We start from the raw sequence: 20,529 nt of genomic DNA, 5'->3' as shown, positions 1-20,529 counted from the left end.
TTAATTCCTCTTTTTGCATCTCCCTTGTTTACTCTGATGCTGCTATTTGTCTTTGGTGCGCAGTTTCTGTACAGTAAACTAAATGATTAAATTGTGAATAATCTTACCAATCATGTGAGTAATATGTACATAATGACACAGGGTTTAAACATATGTTCTGGTATTTGTATATGTGATCTAAGTAGCTACGGTTATCGTCAGCGGTTAGTCAACAACCCGGTTTTATGGTATCTTGATTAACCGGCTGTTTATTTCTGGAAAGAAACGTTGCTGTTGAGTTTATAAATATGTATTTTTTTGGCACTTTTACCACAAGCTGAGTGCAATTTAGTTCCATTATATTGAAGAAAAGGCAGATATCTCTGCGGTGATATCTCTAATACTCTGCAACTCGCACCAAAACAATCTAGATTGATAAATAGCACTAATGCACTAGAATAAAAAGGTCTCTGAATAGCAATACTGATGAGAAAAATGTTTTAATTTTGGAGTGCATTTTCCCTTTGAAGTTCTACTACAGCATTTCTCAAACTTTAAATGTTATCCATAGGGAAATTTCTTCAGATCCAACCAAAACAATCTTGCCGTTCACTGTGAGTTATAGTCTTTACTGTATGTCATTGTGTAATCTATACAAGAACGAGATGTAAAATTGACAATACATTTATACAACTCAAAAGCAAAGCATTTAACAATAGACATGTTATCAATTTAATCAGGTGATGGAGTATAAACTGTATGACAAAAATAAAATTAGCACACTCTTCTATGAAGAGCCAGGAAAATAAAACTACACATCTCTGCTTTAAAGTCAAACTGGAGAAAATTAATTTGTCTTCTACTTTCATAAGCAGCCAAACTGCACATATACTCAGTAATCACTGAACAGCAACATGCAACAAAAGGAAAACTGCACATTACTCAACCATCAGTTGTGCCAAACATTATTGAAAATGTTGCATCAGATCAGATCAACATCAGATGACTCTATAGATGTGCAAAAAGAGAGGTTTCTAAAGGTGCAAAGCAGATAAAGCAAATAGCTTTTGTTTGTACTGACTAAACTCTGGCTTGTATCCATCCAGCGTGCAAGAATAAATTGGCTTAACAAAATGAAATACTGCATGGCTATACCGGGGAAGACAAAATCAGAGTGAATCGCTGTCTTGTTACCTGATAAAAGGGTCAGAACAAGCACAATATACATACTGTACAAATATACAAGACCTGTGAAGCATGACGCAGAGCTTCACCGACTTTATGAGCAGCAAAGAAAGACCATTTACTTAGTCCTGCTGTCAAAAGAAAGATTCCTCAATTTCTCGCAAATAAGCAGCCTTTTTACGGAAATGTGATTGACAGCAGTCCTTACAAGTAGTCTACACAGCGTTACGGCCACATTGTGAATTTAAGAATACCTGTAGGTAACATCTGTTCCATAAGATATTCTGCTACCCTTGCATTTACAAAGACACATGCTGCTCATAAAATGGTGATCTAAAACTTAGAGTATGGCTACAAAATAATTAAGTTGCACTGTACAAAAACACTTTACATCTTTTAGTATTACTGTATTGGCTTGAACGTGTCTTTATTGACACACTAATGACCATTCAACTCAACAGTGGTTCATTTCTTCACCTGAATCAACAATGTAAACCAAGGGATCTCTCTAAGACATAGTGAAAACACACCTCCATTTAAGGCAATAAATCATTAAACAAAGAACATTTCTTTCAGCCCTCGTCGTATTCTTCAACAATAACAAACCCTGAATAGATGGTTAAATCAAAGCAAAGACGCAGTTTTATTTCCACATACTGTAATGACAGTAATCGCATAACAATGGGCTAAAAGAACATTTTAAGGATCATTGTCATTACGTGATTCCAAACCAAAAATTCCTAATGAGTAGGAGCCACAAAAGATGGCATGCAACTTGACCACTTACAGTAATTACTTAAATTAAAACGTGCATATCTCAGAGATGTGTGTGAATAACTGCAGCTCAAAGCTGTGTGAGTGTAGGTAAAGGAAAAACAGGGGCTGAGGAATAAGGAGGTAGATGTATGTTATTTTTAAACTAGACTGAACAAGACTGAAATCTGAGGCAGAGGTGTTTTGGAAGTAAAAAATACTGGGTGAAAGTATTAAATCGAGGAAGCAAGTATTTGGTTAGGAGGAAATCTGGAGTTATTAAGACCAACTTTTTTGTGGGGGGTTAATGTCATGCCGACTGTGGTCTGAAACGTATGGATCCTTGTGTGCTTCAGTGTCAAGGCCGATATTCTGCATCTGTGTGCACATTGTGTTTGTACAGGTCAGTGTCTGCTGGGTGTGCATCGACTGCACAGCAATTCACGAATCGTCATTCAGCTCCCGACTGTCTGTTCTGGCAATTTTCCGCGGAGGCGCCGTGTTCTCCCCCTCTCCTTGATCCTGCTCTCGCTTTTTTGCTGAATTCTGATGAAGTAAGCAAGACACGCATTTAACAAACCACCACAAAACAGATATCTACTGTTCCAAACGATCTCTTTGATTACATTAACCGCCTTTAAAAACCTTTACCTTTTTGTCCCACTGTTGATGCAGATATCGCAATAGGATGTTTGTCTTCTCTGTGACAATGACTGAGGAGAAAACACAGACACTGATTGTGACATGAGCTTTAAAGATGCAGATAAGAGAAATTGCAATTAATCAGCTGTTCCCACAGAGAGTATTGATTTAATAACAAGTTGAGTAATGATTACACTCATCATAGAAGTGTAGGTGATTTTCACAATTGGAAGCCTCAAAAAGGAGATAAACACTAAGCAAAATAAATACATAAATACATAATTGGGATGTGTTCATGGGGAATATTATTTTCTAAGACACAACAACATTATTTCATCTCTTGTGAAATAAAGTAAGCAGTAGTTCCCCCTGCTCTGTAAACATTTAACAAGTCAATGCACTTACTCTGCTCCGATGGATATTCCCTGGTTGGAAGATACACCGATGGTCGGCGGTTCTAAAACAATATTGAGATCCATGTTAATCTATAAATTAGCTCAGGAAAAAAAGCAGTACTATCATGTGACGGATTTTCTTGGATTAAAATGAATAGTTCACCCACAAATTGGCCATTTGCAAGTCAGTCATGTGGTGTTACCTTGAATTTGTGGAGATAACTTTCTTCTACAGAAATTGGTGAACATAATGACTTGTTGATTGATGGAGGACACATTTAACAACAGAGCATCAAAACGTCCGCTTACAAAGTCTTACCCAGCTCATGCAGTATAACCTGAGTCTCCTTTATCCATTTGTACACTTACTACTTACCAAACACATGCATTTTTGCTAAAACCTTACGACTGAGCTGAAAGTGACACTTATCTTTGATAAGTAAGACTTGGACTACACTGCACAAGTTTTGTGAGTTTTGTAAACGGATGTTAAAGTATAGTTTTGTTGTATCACTAAACTGATATATTCGCTGTTTTCCTTGGAGGCATGTGAAAGCCATGTTTTCTTCGGGGATTCAAGGTAACACGGCATGACTAATTGATGTAAAAAAAATGGTCATTTGGTGGGCGAGGTAGCTCTCAACAGACCTACATCACATCGACGTGTTTTCTTATCTGAGCATTTTGAGAACAAATAAGATAACTTACTGATGCTTTACATACAGAGTCTGCATGGAACCTGCTGAAGTTATTTTTGTTGTAGACAGGCAATCCCTTCAGGAAATCTGACTGTGAGCAGAACAGAAAAAACATGAACAAAAACATCAGTCAAGGCCACAACCACAGTCACAACTGGGTAATAAAGAGCTACTCCTTACGGTATCCACTGCGTTTAACTATAACGTGGTGCTAATGTGGTAGAGCAGCGATTCCCAACTGGTGGGGTGCAGGTCCATTCTGGATGGATCTCAAGTGACTTGTGAATGTGTGGAGTTTGAAAAAACATACTTTATTTTGAAGTACAGACCTACAGACTCTGTTAAGGGTCTCATTTATCACATAAACCTTTTTTTTTTTTTTTTTTTTAGTACAGCAACTATTTTATTGCTCTGTTCTTGACCTATTACTCTTTGAAACCTGGATTGATATCAGTTTCCTTTCACAAGCATTTAAAACATTTGAAACCTGAGAAAATGGGTTTGATTTCTTTCAAAAACATGGAAAAAAAGGAAATGAGCAACTTGGCAAGACGCATCCTGCAAATTGCAAGGAATTAGTAAAGGGCAACAAGAAATGACCTGAAACAAGAGGCAATGAGAGATAATTATTAGACACTTATCAAAACACAGGGGAAAATCTAAAGAAAACTAAAAAAATATTAGTGATTAGTTAATTAATAACGTTATGTTATTATGGTTAGATATTTAAAATGATATAACAGAGATACATATCATTTTAGCACTTTCTTTGAGGTTATTACCGTGTTTATTTTTTTACTTTGGCTAATTTTCAGGAAGTTTCTCGTACCCTATGCAAATTTCTTGCTAATTTTTGGGTCATTTCATTAAAATTGGTCCTTGCAGTCTTTGCATGTTCTTAAAAGGACAATTTGTTTATGATTCAAAGGGTTAACATGATGTGCCTTTGCAGCCTTTTAACGTCACTGATCGCGAGCCAATAATATACACTATTTCATTTGCAGTAACTCGGTTGCACTTTATTCTAGTAATATGTTTTATTTAATTGTGCTCTAAGCCCACGTGTTATTTACATTTTGTGAAACAAAACTGAAGATATCGTAATTTATCTTTTGTTTGGATCCTGAACTAATGACAAAGGAAAAATGTGGATCCCGTTGCTGGACCAGGTGGGAACCACTGTGGTAGTATTTACAGTACGTCCCATTTGCGACCATTTAAACATAATGTCTTTCGGAGCCGATAGTAACAAACTGTCTAACAATTAAAACTAAATAATTACGCAGACAACCAGCGGGGATCTTACCTTCTCCATTTCTGCCAGTCACGCTCTCCGTTGGTTAACTAGCAGGTGGGAAAACGAGCAACTGCTACTGTTTAGTCAGCTAGCTAACGCTAGCTACTAAGCCTTGTTGTCTTTGTCGTAGCCGTAGATACCGGTTTGTTTACCCGTTCGACAGCTTCTTACGACCGCTATTAAACATAAACTACGTATGACTTCGATATGATCGCATCACGCCACTTAAATCGGCTAGCAACTTCCAATCATGTACGGGTAATAACACAAGAACTGAACATGAACGTCCTTTGTAAGCTAACTTGCTACTAGTTCATAACTCCATTTTTGTTGTTCGTCTGTTCGGGGGCGGTTACCTTTCAAGACTCAACGCACCTGATTGGTTAAACCATGGTCGCTGCGTGAAGAAAGGGAAAAAGCTGTGCCCTGATTGGCTAGAAAGTGATTATGTAACAGACCAATCCCCCAATAAGAGGGGGTTGTGGCATGAAAACAACACAAGTACTTTCCAGCATGTCTTCTTACATGTACATTTTGTATTTATCATGGGATTTGTGCATCTATCAGCTGCTGTTGCTTCTCGCGGTTCTTGGTTGAGGGGATGGGCGGACGTCGGGAAAATATAGATTTTGTAAAAGATCTGAACAGCATCCAAGAAACCTTTACTGCAGAACTCTAAATGATTGACATTAAAACTATTACTAAATGTCATAACTAATTAACAATGAGGTAATTCATCGTATTTTCTCAAAATGTCCGTTAATATGTGTTTTAAAGGCCCTATAATGTGAAAAGAAGGTGACTTTTAAATGAGCTGTCAAGATTTCTGTGAATTTGTGATGTCACAACTATAGACCAAATCACAATGTTTATTTACAATATCTTGAGGGTATAAAGCTGCTGCGTCACCTGCATATAATCACAGCACTGAGCAAACTGCCTCCATTGTTTAGTTTTAAGCCATCTACAAAAAACACTGTCAGTTTAACTATATGCTGTATTTAGAATATTTTCACCACTTTACCTTGTCATAAGACAGCCCTTACCGACAGGGATTTGAAAGAACACCAAACATGTTAAAATAAGCGTTTCAGGAAGAGAATAAACACAGGCATATTCAGGCTGACTTTAAAGCCTGTGATCATGCTCTAATAGCAACCCAAAATACAAGATAAACCTGAAAATCAGCATAATCTGGGACCTTTAAATGTTTTTATACAATACAGATATTGGTGTTTGGACATTATTAGGGTGTAGGTGCAAGAAGTAGCAGTTAGTACTGAAAACTCAGTTCATACCAAAAACTACCTTCAATCTTATGCTTAACCAGCAACTGTAAAATATGAGTTTAATCTGTAGATCCACTGTATATGAATCAATACCTTGTCAATTACTATAATGGAAAATTCAGGTTAAGTGAGAATCCAAATGCGACTATTTTCCTGATTGCGTTTTATCTTGGCATATAACATTATCAATTTGTGCCTTATTTTTCTCTTCTTGTCTGATCTGTACTTCTCACAACTTCTAATTTTCAACAATCTCTTGGTCACCAATAGCATACTGGGTTTGGGGCTAGTTTTTAAAATCACAAATGCAAATACATGTCGATTCTGTAGGGGTGGATTTTATTTCCAAGTCAACCAGATGACACCAATCTTTAAAGACACATTTTGTCTTTGAATCAAATTACTTCACACAGGTAAAAATAATTCATACATCCATTAACATTTAATGATTATGAACAAAAGTTTATGGATCAGAAATAACTGCATGAAACTAACAGGCTTCTTTTTACCCAAGGCAAATGCAACATGTTAGCTGAAGGCTAGTTTTCATCCTCCCGCTCGTTGTTAATGCAATGGGAAAGCCAAACCCGGCCGACACCCAGTATCACCAGTTAACCCAATACAATAGGTCTTTGCTGAACACCCTGAGCTATGCAAGCATTTCTGAACCAATGTCTGTTTTCTTGCAGGTTTCTAACAGGGTCCTTCAGTGAGAGAGTGATTTCCGTCCCTTCAACATGCGCCGTAGAATCACCTCAATGCCGCCTCGGGAGCTCAGCCTCTTGATCCAGCCGTGGGTCCTCTTACGTTTGATGTTCTTGGGCTGATACTCTGTGCCTCTCTTCTTTGTCCGCACCTGCTGGTACTGCCATGGAAGCTGTCGAAACACTCCCGAACCCTCAGCTTGTGATAAAAGGGGCCCACATCTGGAAATCTGAGGTCCTGCAGCAGCTCTGGGCACAATCCAGTTGCTGAATAATCTCTGGTGAGTGTTGCCAGTTACTGTGAGGTTCCCTGCAGGGATGCTGTTGACAGATTATAGATTAAAAATGTTATTTACAAATGTTAGTTTTAAAAGGAGCAGTGTGTAAGATTAAGAGGGATTTAATGGCATCTAGTAATGATGATTGAAGATTGCTACCATGTGAAACTAACAAGTTTTCTGTGTGGGTCTCTTCCTCTCCATAACAAACAAACCCAGTGATTTACACCAGTAAAAACATAAAATAAAGCAGTTTCATGTTAACAATCAGACGCTTCGGCCTGTCTGGGATGTGCTCACCTTTATCTAGAGTAACTTAACGTGTACTCTCCTGTTTTCTGATCCAGACGATAAGGATTTTTTACCATGAGCCAAATTAACTCCAGAGGTCTCCTCCAAAACAAACTGACCCAGTGATTTAAACAGGCTGAATAAAGTTGTTTAAAATCATTGTTTCTCCTATGTTGCTTATTGTGGAGAGGCTGCTTACTACGATGGCCGATGCAAAAATGCAAACCCATAGTTTGTCCTTTGTGGGCAACTGCAGAAACATGGCTGCACAACATGGCATAACAACACGACAGATACCATGGACAAGGACCTGCTGCAAATGCAGATATGAATGGCTCATTCTAAGGTAACGAAAACACAACTATTTTTATTTTGGGGTCATTTGAATACAGGAAGCATATCAACTATATCACATTCAATTTCTGCTAAATTATCCCACGAAATCTTACACACTGGACCTTTAATATCAACATTATGCCACAATTACAACAAGTTGTACTACATTTATGGTAGATGATGTCATGCCTTGGTGTCCACTAACGACACAATGATGATTTATGTGTACAGATTAAAAACACATTTTAATTATAGTAATATTGTAACACTTAGGCTACAGCAAATTCTGCCTACAGCTGTAACTGTACTGTCGGTCATAATAGATACTTATAAACTTTGGTTTGATTATTTATCTTAAAGCTATAATATAAACAGACATCACCTAGCAATCATTTCCCATCTGTCCATCGTGCAGGTAGCAGCTAACGTTAGCCACGCTGCTAAGCTAGCTCTCCTGTGTTAGCACTGTAAACAAACATTACTGACTTTGCCGTTTGTCCAGCGTTAAATTACGTGAACTCTGTTACCTGGTGAAATTCGTTATTCCACGCAGTCGGGAGAAGGACGAGCGTATAAAGTTCATTTTTTAGATATTTATATAGTTGACACAGACATGAGAACAGTGAATGTCACAGGTCTGCCGGCCTGCCTACATGAAGCAAAATGATTGGCTCAGACTTTTCAGCCAATTAAAACGCTTGTTGCTGCGTATGCCCTGCATTTGTGCCCTAAGTACCGCTTTTCAGGTTAAAATTGCAAGCGTTTCACCTACCGATACATTACCACATTTCAGCAGTTAAAGTATTAAATGGCGAAGATAGCAGTGCCGGTCACGGTTTGAGATCCGTGTCTGCCAGCCGTGATACAAAGGTAAGCAATGAGATTCAAATGCAGCGTTTGAAAAGCTCTGCCTGAAAGACTGTGCACAGGGTATATTGTATCAAATATTTCCAGTTACGCCTCAGCTGCTGAAGCGCCTTTCTTAATATACTTAAAATTCTCATTTTTTAAACACTGTTACTGTTCTTAGTACGTGCAGTCATCACTTACTAGTACAGAACAACAGTTCACTTAACTTGCAAGTGTCACTCAAAAATGTCAAATTAATCTGTGCACCACTGCTAACTAAACATCAGTTTTTTCAAAGAGTAGCCAACATTTTTTCCCCAGTGTATACCTGTACTGTATGTACCATTTGCAGCCGAACCTTACTGTAACCAGAACTAAATGAAAGCTTTGATAGCATTATACATTACAGCAAATGTGTCAATACAACAAATTAATTTGATTTAGGGACAGTGTAGAAAGAAAGAAAAACAAGTCCTTTCCACCATGTCAGCGGCCATTCAAACACTCCTGTGTGTCACAGCATGTCATAGGCCAACTTAACATCTGGTCAGTGTCCTTGTATTAATTTTCTGTGGGAAAAAAACCTTTTTGCATGGTGATACCATCCCCCTCATGCTTCTGCTGAGACGTCTTCACATATGCTTGAAAGGTTATATTTGGATACATTATTTTTGATGTGAGGATTTATTCAATGAGCATGTGAAGAGACAGTTAGTATTTGCATCACTGGGTATGTTGAATATATCTGTACAAATACAGATTAATTCTATATTTTGTTTATTAACTTGTATCCCCATTAACCACTACCAAGGTACAGCTTCAACTACTCTTCCTGGGGTCCACACAAGTTAACATTATAACATAATGTAAAACAACTATTCAATTAAATACACAAGGCAAAAGAGAAAAAAACGACAAACAATAAAAAAGGCAAACTACAAGAATGACAAATCAACAACAATGAAACTGAAAATGTCAGTAATTACAACAATGACCACAAGAAAGCGATAGTATATCTCCAAAGTAAATAAAACATTTGATACAGCTAAATACTAATAGTACTAACAGCACATATAGTGACTGACAAAATAAAATGATCTCATGAGTTCCTCATTAATAATCATACGATAATAGTAAGAAATATGAGAGAATGAGGTGTAAGAAAATATAGTGTTTTGACAATATGATCGAAGATCTTTCCGACTTGGTAGGTACAATACAAGATTTATACAGTCATAATGATGATTATTATTAAAAACATTGAACATAGGCTTAGACCAGATAAATCACAGTAGGCCTATGTAATAAAAAAGATAAAATTAATAAAAGATGGATAAGCTCTAGACAAACAACAAAATTACTGTAAACTTAAAACTTTATGTAAAAGTAGTTTTTGAGGTGTGATTTAAAAGAAGATACTGAGTTTGCCAACTTAAGTTCCTCATAGGGAGTTGCATCGCTGCTGTGTTTATTATACTAGTTGTCATTTGAGTGCCATTTAGTCTCAAAAATGAAAAAAAAAAAAAATGCTCTTGCAATGCGCTGTTTTAAAAGGGCAAAAATTTCTATAGGCTGTCTGGCATGTTAATTGGCCTAATTGATTTTTGAACCCTTTAATTAAAACACCAGCGTGTGTCATGCATAAACATAAAGCATTGTTTGTTATTTACATCGGCTGTCACACAGTAACAGATAGTACACAGTTGTTCCCCTGCAGGCTCTCCGCCCCATAAACGTCACAACTGGCAATTCAGTGACAGGCACCGGGCTGTCCCACTGTCCCACTAGTACCAATATGTTGATGCGAGATCAAGGGTAACAGAGGGACCCAGCACATCTTAATCTAATTGGTTAAATGTCACTTCTGCCTTCAGTGACGCAGCAACTGCAATAACACGATTTTTAGGTGTCAGGTTATGATGATGCAGTGAAGGTGATAATGCGGGAATACACATTTAGGCCCGATCGTCTGTTTCGATAATTAGCCGGACAATCATTTTATAATTTCTGTCACTCTCAATAACCGCAAGCACGTGCACGCACACACGCACGCATCTTGCTATTCTGTCAGCCCTGGCAACAAGGAAACAAGCCTCTCCCATTGGCCTCCTCTCGGTGTTGAGCTGTCTTCTATTCGCCCTCCTCACTGCCACTCAGCAGCGAAAATGCCCGAAGACTGCTGCTGCTGCTGCGGATACAAGGGCAGCAGGGCTGGGTAGGGTCTGGCCTGAGTGCGCAGTGGATGCTGAGAGGAGGAGAAAAAACATTGTTATCGTTATGGGTATCTTATTGAGATGCAACTGCCACACGTTGATGGATGCATGCGTTATCATCAAGCCAAACCCCTCCGTGCACTGTGATAGAAGTCTAATGAGGCCAATAAGAAGCTTTTACTATTTTGCAGCATCTCTAGCGTAGACAAATTGTTGCACCAAATGCAACGTTTTCTCAGATCAGTTTCGTCGGCCCTCATCTGTCGGTGAAGATTGCCAATCACCCTCAATCATCAGTAATCCTGCAGGTAAGGAGTCGATTTTTATTGCATTATGTTGTCTAATTAGCTAGTGTTTGTTGTGCACCAGTCAGCATGTAGTCATCGATTCACAGCTGCACAATGATTGCATGCATTTTTTGTGTGACAGGGCAAAAATAATAGATCTATCAATAATACATGCGCAGGGATTATGGCCCTATGCACCAGATTACTACGGATTTTTAACCTTTACTATTTGTTATGCGAGGCCAGTAATTAGGCCTCTGCGTAGATGCCTTTTATTATGTTATGAAACATGATACTTTATGATGCACTTCAAATTATTGAAGTACTATTGCAGTTTATGGTTTCAAATTTTGGAAACATGAGCTTGCAGAACCAGCTAAACTATAGAAAATATGTGCATTCGGTCCTATTTAAATAGAAAATAGTTGATAATGGTGTCATTTTTGTTGCAAATGTAGGCTACGCATTTCATGTGCAGATAACACGTCAGACTGCGCCGCACTGTATCGTTTGATGTGGAAACAGCAGCACACTATGTACCAAAATGTGTGTTACTACAAGACTTGGCAGACATGTCAACCTACATATTCTGCATTGCAGACAAAAAATCATCATGGATGAGTAACCTTCAGCCTGTTTGATAGTGTGGATGCACAGGTCCACTTGCTCCCCTCAGCCATATTCAAATCCTGGTTGACCGCGTTGATGGATTGTAGGTCAGGAGGAGAATCCCTGATTTTACATCACTGGGCTGTTGGCCAGCCCTGATGTAGTTAGCTTTGTGATTATGATGTTGTGGCATCTTAACAAGAGGGTTATTCAAACTGTTTTAGAAGTGCTCAAGACTTTCACCTTTACCTCATCATATATCATTTATAGTTGATGTGGCTGAACTGACTGAAATATAACTAAATGACAGACAGGCTTCACAGTGGGGGAACCATCATAAATCGATATATAGATAGATGGCTGGATGATAATAAGGACACGCTGCAAAAGTAATACCTCGATGCTGCGTGTGGATGTTTGTGCAAAGACAAGCGTCTTCTCGGTCAACGTTCATTTGGCTCCAGGGTGTAACTGGATAGCTAATGATGCACTGACCTTCAGACTATCCTGTCACCACCAATAACACCACACAGACACAGGCACACGTGAACCCTGCTGTGCAGATTTACACTACACTCTGCATTTTCTCCTCACTGCAGTGCCAAACATCTGAAGGACAGGGCATTAAATGTCTGTTTCATTAATTTGCTTTAGTATAGTCCTGAAGGGACAGTTCACCCCAAAATCAAAAAACCTCTTGCCTGTAGGTCTGTTTATCAGTCTAGATTGTTTGGTGTGAGTTGCTCAATAGCAGTGTCTCTTTCCAAAAATCATGGCCCGGTTACCCGAGATAATCCACAACCTTTTTGAGCATTTTCACTCCAAAACAATTAATCTAGATTGATAAATAGCACTACAGGTAGGAGGAAAAATTTCTAGTTTTGATTTTGGGGGGAACTTTCTCTTCAACCTTGCTTTTTTAACCAAGAAATGATTGCATATGTAGATTACATTAGATTTAACTTTATTGTAAGAGCCACTTAATCAAATATTTTATTTATCGTCATGGCACAGAGTACAGGTACTGAGAAAACAAAATGCAGTAGAATCTAACCAGAGGTGCAAAAAGATGTGAAGTGCTGATTAATGAACAGTAAGATATAGAATTGATATAGAGGGTTAGGATTACATTATGAAACATGTACAGCATTTGCAGTGAGCAGAGCAGGTAACAGTTTAAGTTAAAAAAAAACATAGTGTAGGTGTAAGTAATAGTAAGAATTATACACAGAATAAACTTTGCTAAAGATCTGACAGATGTACTGTTTATTGTAAATTGATAGATGGATGTTGAATAGAATCTGCATGTGGAGGGGATTAGAGGTGATGAAATATGGGTTGTTTGAATATATGAATTTTATAAAAAATCTCAAGAAAATCTTTACTAACATGACCATGCATTCATGATGAAGAAATCTCTCTTTATTTGTCTGCACAGCTGCAGGTCCTTCAAATGTTTTAGAATTGTTTATTTTCAGTTGTATAAATTTTAGGCCTTCAGAGTCATTTGATTGTCCTAAGTTTGAATTTGTTAGGTTTTATTGCCACAAACAATTTATGTAATTTCACTGACCAATCTTTTTCTTTTTGTCAAAATGAGTCAAGCTTTTCTGCATAAACATCCACACCTTTGATGTAACAAATCTTTAAACCTACCCCTGAACATAGTACTGTCTTTTCACTTTTTACTTCAACTTACCTTAACCATATTCCATCATTAAAACCTACATCTGCATGGGACCACATATAGCTTACCTACCTTGATATTTACATCTATGGATAAAAAAATTGATTTCCTAAGAAAAAAATTGATTTGGCCAAAAATCATTATTTAATTTTGTTAAGAAATTATCTGAGAGATTTGGAAAATCATTAGATTTAAGTGTCTGACACCTGTAGACACCCTAAATTTATACTATTAAAGCAAATTTATCTAAATTATCCTTTGATTTTATTTAGTCTCTCAAGATGTTTAGATGCTATGCATTCTTATTAATTATATTAATAACGAAGCATGATTGAAGCCGTGATCTAAACGTGTCACATAATATAAGCAGTCATATAAAATCTGCCCTTTAGGGAGTACTGTGCATACTGTGCTCTGTTTCTGTAACCAGGAAGCAATAAAGCCATGTACCATGTTGGTGTGACTCTTCCCACTCTGTTTCCTAGAGATAACCAGCCTGTGCTTGCACAGAAACTGAGGACTCGTGATGCTTTATTTGCACAGCTGCCAAAATGCAGTTTCGCTGCGGCTGGACCTGTGCAGGAAAGAATCAGCCTAGCCAGGAAAAGCTGCTGTCATACAATTATGAGACATACAGTTTGCAGGCATGTACACAGTCATGCCATATGACTGATGGTTCCTATTTATATATTCGTATCCTGGTTCTCATCATGTGAAAAGTAGGGGTTATTAATAGTCTAGGTTGGCATGTGAATGGCCGGTCGTCAGCAACATTGAAACTGTAGAAGGCTACAGCACAAGTTTTGTTTTTGTTGTCTGTTTTTGAACTTGGAATCTCTGAATGTGGAGCTGCTTTGTCACACAGGTGAGTGCGTTTGTCAAGCTTTACAAAGGCTGTGGGAGTTGCATTTATAATGGCTATAATATTTTAAATTTGCATTGTAGTTTTGTGCCATCTGAACAGAAAGCGTCTTGGCTCTTGCTGTGTTTCATTTCACTTAGTGCTGACTGCAGTCTGATGAAAGGATACAGAGGAGTGTTTCACCGTAGCTGCGTTGCTAGGAAACAGCTTGGGTTCAATTTTATAGGAACCAAGCTGGGACCCAGTTTCTCCCTGTTGAGCTGTTGACATTCGCCAACGCTGCAACAGGAAACAAACTTGAAAACATGTTTTCAGTGAGAAAAAATGTGTTGTGAGAAGCTAGAGAACAAGCCTCACAAACATGACCTATTTTTCCATTTTGTACTTTGAAAAAATAAAATAGAATTCAAATGAAACATCTGAGTGATGATGTGCTTTGTTGTCTCTATGTGATGTGTCTGCAGGGAAGCACAATGCTGACCAGTATCACTGAAGGGATACTGTGCTGCCTGACTGGGAAGGCTGCCAGTCTGGTCTTGCCCCTGGAGTCGTCAGAACCCTCTGATGGTTTTGAGTTTGTGGAGGTGAAACCTGGGAGGGTTCTGCGAGTTCGGCACATCGTCCCAGAGCGCCAACCCGTAGTGACGGAAGAGCAAGTTGGAGAAAAAGAGAAGACGGATGTCGATGATGATGATTGTTCTCTTGAGGATCATAACGAGAGCAGTACGGGCAGCAGTGTCCACTGCAAGAGGAAGATCACAGTCTACCGCAACGGACAGCTGGTGATTGAGAACCTTGGTGATGTTTTGCACTCTGAGATTCTGCAGTGTCAGGATGGAGATCTGGAGCCTTGCAGCACTGTAGAAGTGGAGCTGGCTGACTACAAAGAAATGCCCTCTTCTCCAGACCCCAACCCTGCTCCTCCACCAGTTCCTCCACCCCTTGGGGAACAGAAACCTGCTCCACCACCTCGCCGCCGCCGTCGTAAGCCCAAGCGCACTGTGCAAATCGACTCCAGGAGGGTTATCTCGAGCTGCAAGGGGACGCACTCGGATGTAGCGCTGTTCTTCGTGCATGGTGTTGGAGGTTCTCTGGACATTTGGGGCAGCCAGCTGGACTTCTTTTCTCGGCTGGGTTACGAGGTCATCGCGCCTGACCTGGCGGGCCATGGAGCCAGCACTGCTCCTCAGATTGCAGCAGCTTATACTTTTTACGCCCTTGCAGAGGACCTTCGTGCAATCTTTAAGAGATATGCCCGTAAACGAAACATTCTCATCGGCCATTCATATGGGTGAGGATTTGTGACATACTTTTGTTATGAATAACTCACAATATTGATTTATATATCTGATATTGATTAACAAGCTGTTGTTAACGTGCTGTACCCATCTCATTATATATCTTACAGTGTGTCATTTTGCACCTTTCTGGCCCACGAATATCCTGATCTGGTCCACAAGGTGGTAATGATCAATGGAGGGGGTCCCACAGCTCTGGAGCCCAGCCTTTGTTCCATCTTCCAGTTGCCATCTTGTGTCCTGCACTGTCTGTCACCTTGCCTGGCCTGGAGCTTCCTCAAGTAAGATTTGAACAGTGCCAAAAATGACTCAAAAAGCAGTGACACACCACAGTTACTTCTCTCATGGCAGACAAAAAAAGCATTGCTTAATGATGTCAAAATAGAAAAAACACATAAAAATGTCTCCCTCTCTTCTACTAACAGAGCTGGATTTGCCCGTCAGGGTGCCAAAGAAAAGCAGCTGTTGAAGCAGGGCAATGCCTTCAATGTGTCTCCGTTTGTCCTTCGAGCCATGATGAGCGGTCAGTACTGGCCTGAAGGGGACGAGGTCTACCATGCCGAGCTCACTGTGCCCATCCTTCTGGTTCATGGCATGTGTGACAAGTTTGTGCCCATGGATGAGGACCAGCGCATGGCAGAGGTAAAGTACATCTTCCTACTGTGTGTGAATGATTTATTATGTGATGTTTAAAGCTTTTATAAAAATCACTGCATCCACAAAGTGTGATGGGAGACAGGTAGTCTATGAAGAAAATCATGTTCCTCCTACCTCTATTGCCTCTAATGGCATTTGCTAGAATCTACTACAGCACAGCGAAAACAACCAATCAGAGCAGAGCAGTCTCTAACACAAATGTCAATCATGTCAATCACTGCTCATGAACTGGCAAACTAGGCTTTGCTGTTTAAATATGAATCAAAATTCTGTAACTGCATCGCCAATTTCTCACCTGAATTGTTTTCAGACACATTTTAGTGTACTGTCTAGCTGTAAAATGGGAAAGTTTGTTATCCGGCTGGCATGTTGGTAATATTCGGGGTACGCACCAGGGACTGCCCACCGACTCTGAGCAACACTTGCAAGTTGGGGAAGTGCTTGGTCTGTTTTCTAGTGGGAAAAATATTGTGGTCGGATTGCAATCTTTCTCATTTTACTGTCAAACAATACACTAAAATATGTTTCCAGGGCGGGAAATAGGCAGTGCAGTAACAGAATCTTGGTTCATATTTGAGAGCAGTTCATGAGCAGTGATTGACGTGCTGTCTCTGTGTTATGGACTCCTCAGCTCTGATTTGTTTTTTTCGGCCATTAGAGCACTACAAGGAGGCTGATGAAATGAATGTTTTTTTCACATATCATCTTACTGGATGTGGTGACAGTTTCAGCTAAAATGACAAAAAGTTATTTTTATAAACATGAAAAACTGTATATCATGTTTGCACTATTGTGTTAACAAGTGTAATGTTTTGCATTCATTTTGGCTTCCTTTCTAGATCCTTTTGTTTGCATTCCTAAAAGTCATTGAGGAGGGAAGTCACATGGTCATGATGGAGTGCCCCGACACGGTCAACACCCTCCTCCACGAGTTTTTTCTATGGGAGCCTGACATGTCCAGAAAAGACAGCAGCAAGACAGACACAGCTCTCAGTGACACTTTCCACACACTGAAAATCAATAAGCCTGTGGACAAATAACCAAGGAGGACCTTAGTTTTATTATGGAACCAAGGAGAAGGCCTTTTTCGGCATGTGTTCTTTAAGGCTGCTCCCAGGCTGAGAGCTGTTATTAATAGGGCCACATCTTAAGGATGCAGACGGCCAGTGGTGCTCCAAGATAAAGCAGGACTTAGGCCTGGTGCCGACCTGAGGACGATGGATTGGACATAAAGATGAGAGGATGAGAGGAGTGGATGAAAATACACAGTCAGTGTGTGCTTCGCTTTTTGATACCAGTTTGTGCTCCATCGCGTCACGTTTGCAAAACGACACAACACCTGGAGGATTTTTGTCCATTCGCGATTTGTGTATGAAATGTATCGGGCGAAGAACCAACTACAACAAGATGCAAAACACATAAAATCCATGAAATGGTGTGTGAATTGCCTCAATTATATCTGAAATATTCCGTACAGAACTGCAGAGCTTCTGTTCTGGTTTTACAAAATGGTTATTTACTTAACGTTGGGCCCATCTGACATCTGCTTTCAGCGGGAAACAAGCAGAATGATATGAACTGAGTAATTGCAGATCTGTTTGCCAGAATGATGGTGAAGGATGGTTTATTATACTGAAGTGGACTGGATACTAGTAGAACATGGGTTAAAGACATTAAGTAAATAGTAATGTACACGCAAAATGTAATTAATAACTGCACAACATGCATACATAAACTTCATAATGAAAGAAGGAGAAACTGAAAAGTATTTTCACCTTCAATCCAGCCACCTATTACTGTAACCACATCCTTACAATGTGCAGTTTACACCATCTCTAACATGAAGACTCACAGTCACAGCTTTTATCATTAAAATTGGCTCATCCATTTCAAAATTACAGAAATGTATTTTCCATATATTGAACTGTAATATCAAATCTAAATCCAAAAAGCTATGTGTGTCTATGTCAAGCACAATGTAACCAATACATCAGTTCATAGTTGCATGAAAATTAATATTCAATGAGAGATTTCTGTGAACAGATGTAAACAAACATGGATGCCAAAAGGTTCTCCGCCTTTATTCTAGCAGCCATTTTTTCTGCAGTAGTATACGTATAATATCCTAAGGATACAAACTACCAAGGCCCTGCATGAGTTCAGAATATGAAAAGGTATGAGAGTTGTGTCAGACAATATGTTCTTATATTGAAAAATCCCCTGTGCACTTCTCTTTAAACGAATGAGTGTTCTTTTTAACGTGCAAGTATTATTTTTGCCTTTATTTTGAAATAACAGCAACTGCCATAACAAACTGTGGTTGTATTGACCGCTTTAAGCTGCTGAGTGTGATCCTTTACTACTCTCCAGTCCATCCTATTTATCTAATAGTGTCAGACCGAAAGAATGAACTCAATATTAAGGTCACTGAAAGACATTCATTCATGGGTGCTGCTTTGTCTCACACTGGGACAGTAAGGTGCGGGTAAAAGCACAGTCTAATATGCTCCGTGACAGTGCGTATCTGTTGACTGGATACTGTTTTGAGAAGCTTGAGGTGTAAACTAGTGGATTTGAGACTGGGTGTCCAAAATCAAATCTGAGTCGGTCAAAGGAGGGACATTTGTACTGACCATGCTGGTCTGTTATATATGCATTTTGACAGGATGCTGATGCAACATGGCTGGTCTTATGCAACTGGAACAAAATGGAGAAAAATAGAGTGGGAATAAACTGACTTGGCACTGACATCTCAAAAATCTTATATATTCCCTATGGACTTTCCAAAAACCAACAAGTGCTGCTGATGCAATGTACTGTATTGTCTCCTTTGGTGTAAAAGGTCAGTAAAACTGTATGGACTACAGGGTGCACATGTACTTCCTCTTATGCTAAAAGTGTGCATATACAAATTGTCAGTGCTCATATGTGCTATATCTTTTTGTGGTTAACAAAATGTGTTAATGTTATTGTTGCATTTATCCATGGAAATCATAATATATGCACTGCCTGAATGTAGATGCATATAACATTATATAGCCTATCGAAACTGTTGGATTCAGTGTATGAATGTGCCTTTCCTGGCATGAAATAAAAACCAATGTTCACAGTCTACAGGTGGCTTTGCTTGTTTGTTTGACATATAGACTTTTTTTGCTCAATGAGTGTTGGATAATAATTTTGCTAATTTCATTAAAAAAAGCAGGGTGGAGGGTACAATCATCCAAAAAAACTTTTACAGGTGCTGGATCAAAAAAATCAAACTAAGGCAAGAATCAGACAAGAGATCCGCACACTGTATCAAAAGGTCCCAGTAACTGCAACTGTGCAATGTTTCGATCTTTGTTAGACACTGTCAACTTACTTTCATCGATGCAATTTAAACACACAAAAAATGCAGGAATGTCTGAAAAAAAGGTAGGTGGATGAGATTAAATGTGATTATTATGTTAATAATAATAAATAATAATAATAAATGCAGTCAGTGCAATGCAATCAGTATTATCAGATTATCTTTAAAACGATTTTTTTTCAATAAATGCTTATCCTCATTGCATTTTGCCTAATTTAATCAATTCCCCAAAAATCCATGCGAACATTGTTAGTATTTTTTCAAATATTTATTATTTGTTAGTTTGTTGATAATAATAATAATAATAATAATAATAACAACAGTACATGAATCTAACATGTCAATACAAAGATAAATTTGGAACTGCGTGGACATCTTTTTGTTGCACCGCGTTATTTTCTAAACATTAAAAAAATCACTCTTCCCATCTCTACATAATTTAAGCTATTTATTTTTTAAATTAATGTATGTATATATAATTTATTATTATTATTGTTATTATTAGCAGTAGTAGTAGTAGTAGTAGTAGTAGTAGTAGTACTATATTTATGTATTTATTTTAAAGCTTTAATCATTTCGGTCAGCATCAGAAATATTAAAAATAAGTAGTGAACTGATTACCTTGTGACCAGTAAGAATTGATGGTTGAGTAGAGACATTAATATCATATTAATCTAACATGTTAGAAAGATCTATTCTGAACTGTCTGGACATCTTTTTGTTGAAGTGTTTTCTTGTTTTCTTTTGTTGTTTTCTTGATGCATATATTTAAAAACAACAACAAACGCTCTTCACTTATATGATAAAAATCCAAAGTAGACAATATATCGGCTGATTAATTTAACATTTACAGTCATTACAAAAACAC

General features: G+C 38.5%; 3 protein-coding genes across 4 annotated transcripts; 1 reads left to right on the top strand and 2 right to left on the bottom strand.

The window, feature by feature from the left end:
* Positions 1-463: 463 nt before the first annotated feature.
* LOC121951492 (DET1- and DDB1-associated protein 1-like) lies at positions 464-5,306 on the bottom strand. The gene is made up of 5 exons (XM_042497826.2): positions 4,959-5,306; positions 3,663-3,743; positions 2,965-3,016; positions 2,569-2,630; positions 464-2,463 (listed from the first exon to the last, which is right to left on the bottom strand). Exons 1-5 carry the CDS (start codon positions 4,965-4,967, stop codon positions 2,359-2,361), a joined length of 309 nt encoding a protein of 102 aa, XP_042353760.2. The 5' UTR covers positions 4,968-5,306; the 3' UTR covers positions 464-2,358.
* Positions 5,307-6,556: 1,250 nt separating this feature from the next.
* mrpl34 (mitochondrial ribosomal protein L34) lies at positions 6,557-8,523 on the bottom strand. Its single transcript, XM_042498349.2, has 2 exons — positions 8,375-8,523; positions 6,557-7,263 (listed from the first exon to the last, which is right to left on the bottom strand). The coding sequence occupies exons 1-2, from the start codon at positions 8,428-8,430 to the stop codon at positions 6,945-6,947; spliced, it is 375 nt and encodes a 124-aa protein (XP_042354283.1). The 5' UTR covers positions 8,431-8,523; the 3' UTR covers positions 6,557-6,944.
* Positions 8,524-10,771: 2,248 nt separating this feature from the next.
* Positions 10,772-19,423, top strand: abhd8a (abhydrolase domain containing 8a). 2 transcript variants are annotated; one of them, XM_042498057.2, is made up of 5 exons: positions 10,772-11,217; positions 14,819-15,645; positions 15,763-15,933; positions 16,078-16,294; positions 17,149-19,423. In XM_042498057.2, exons 2-5 carry the CDS (start codon positions 14,828-14,830, stop codon positions 17,347-17,349), a joined length of 1,407 nt encoding a protein of 468 aa, XP_042353991.1. In that variant the 5' UTR covers positions 10,772-11,217; positions 14,819-14,827; the 3' UTR covers positions 17,350-19,423. The 2 variants fall into 2 exon arrangements, with proteins under 2 accessions (XP_042353991.1, XP_087941772.1); XM_088085646.1 differs by lacking the exon at positions 10,772-11,217 and adding an exon at positions 14,167-14,357.
* Positions 19,424-20,529: the final 1,106 nt, after the last annotated feature.

Source organism: Plectropomus leopardus, chromosome 12 (assembly GCF_026936395.1).
Source record: "Plectropomus leopardus strain MGB_pleo_1.0 chromosome 12, ASM2693639v1, whole genome shotgun sequence".
Taxonomy (NCBI): domain Eukaryota; kingdom Metazoa; phylum Chordata; class Actinopteri; order Perciformes; family Serranidae; genus Plectropomus; species Plectropomus leopardus.
The sequence above is the reverse complement of the archived record's forward strand: the minus strand, read 5'-3'. Positions and strand labels throughout refer to the sequence as shown.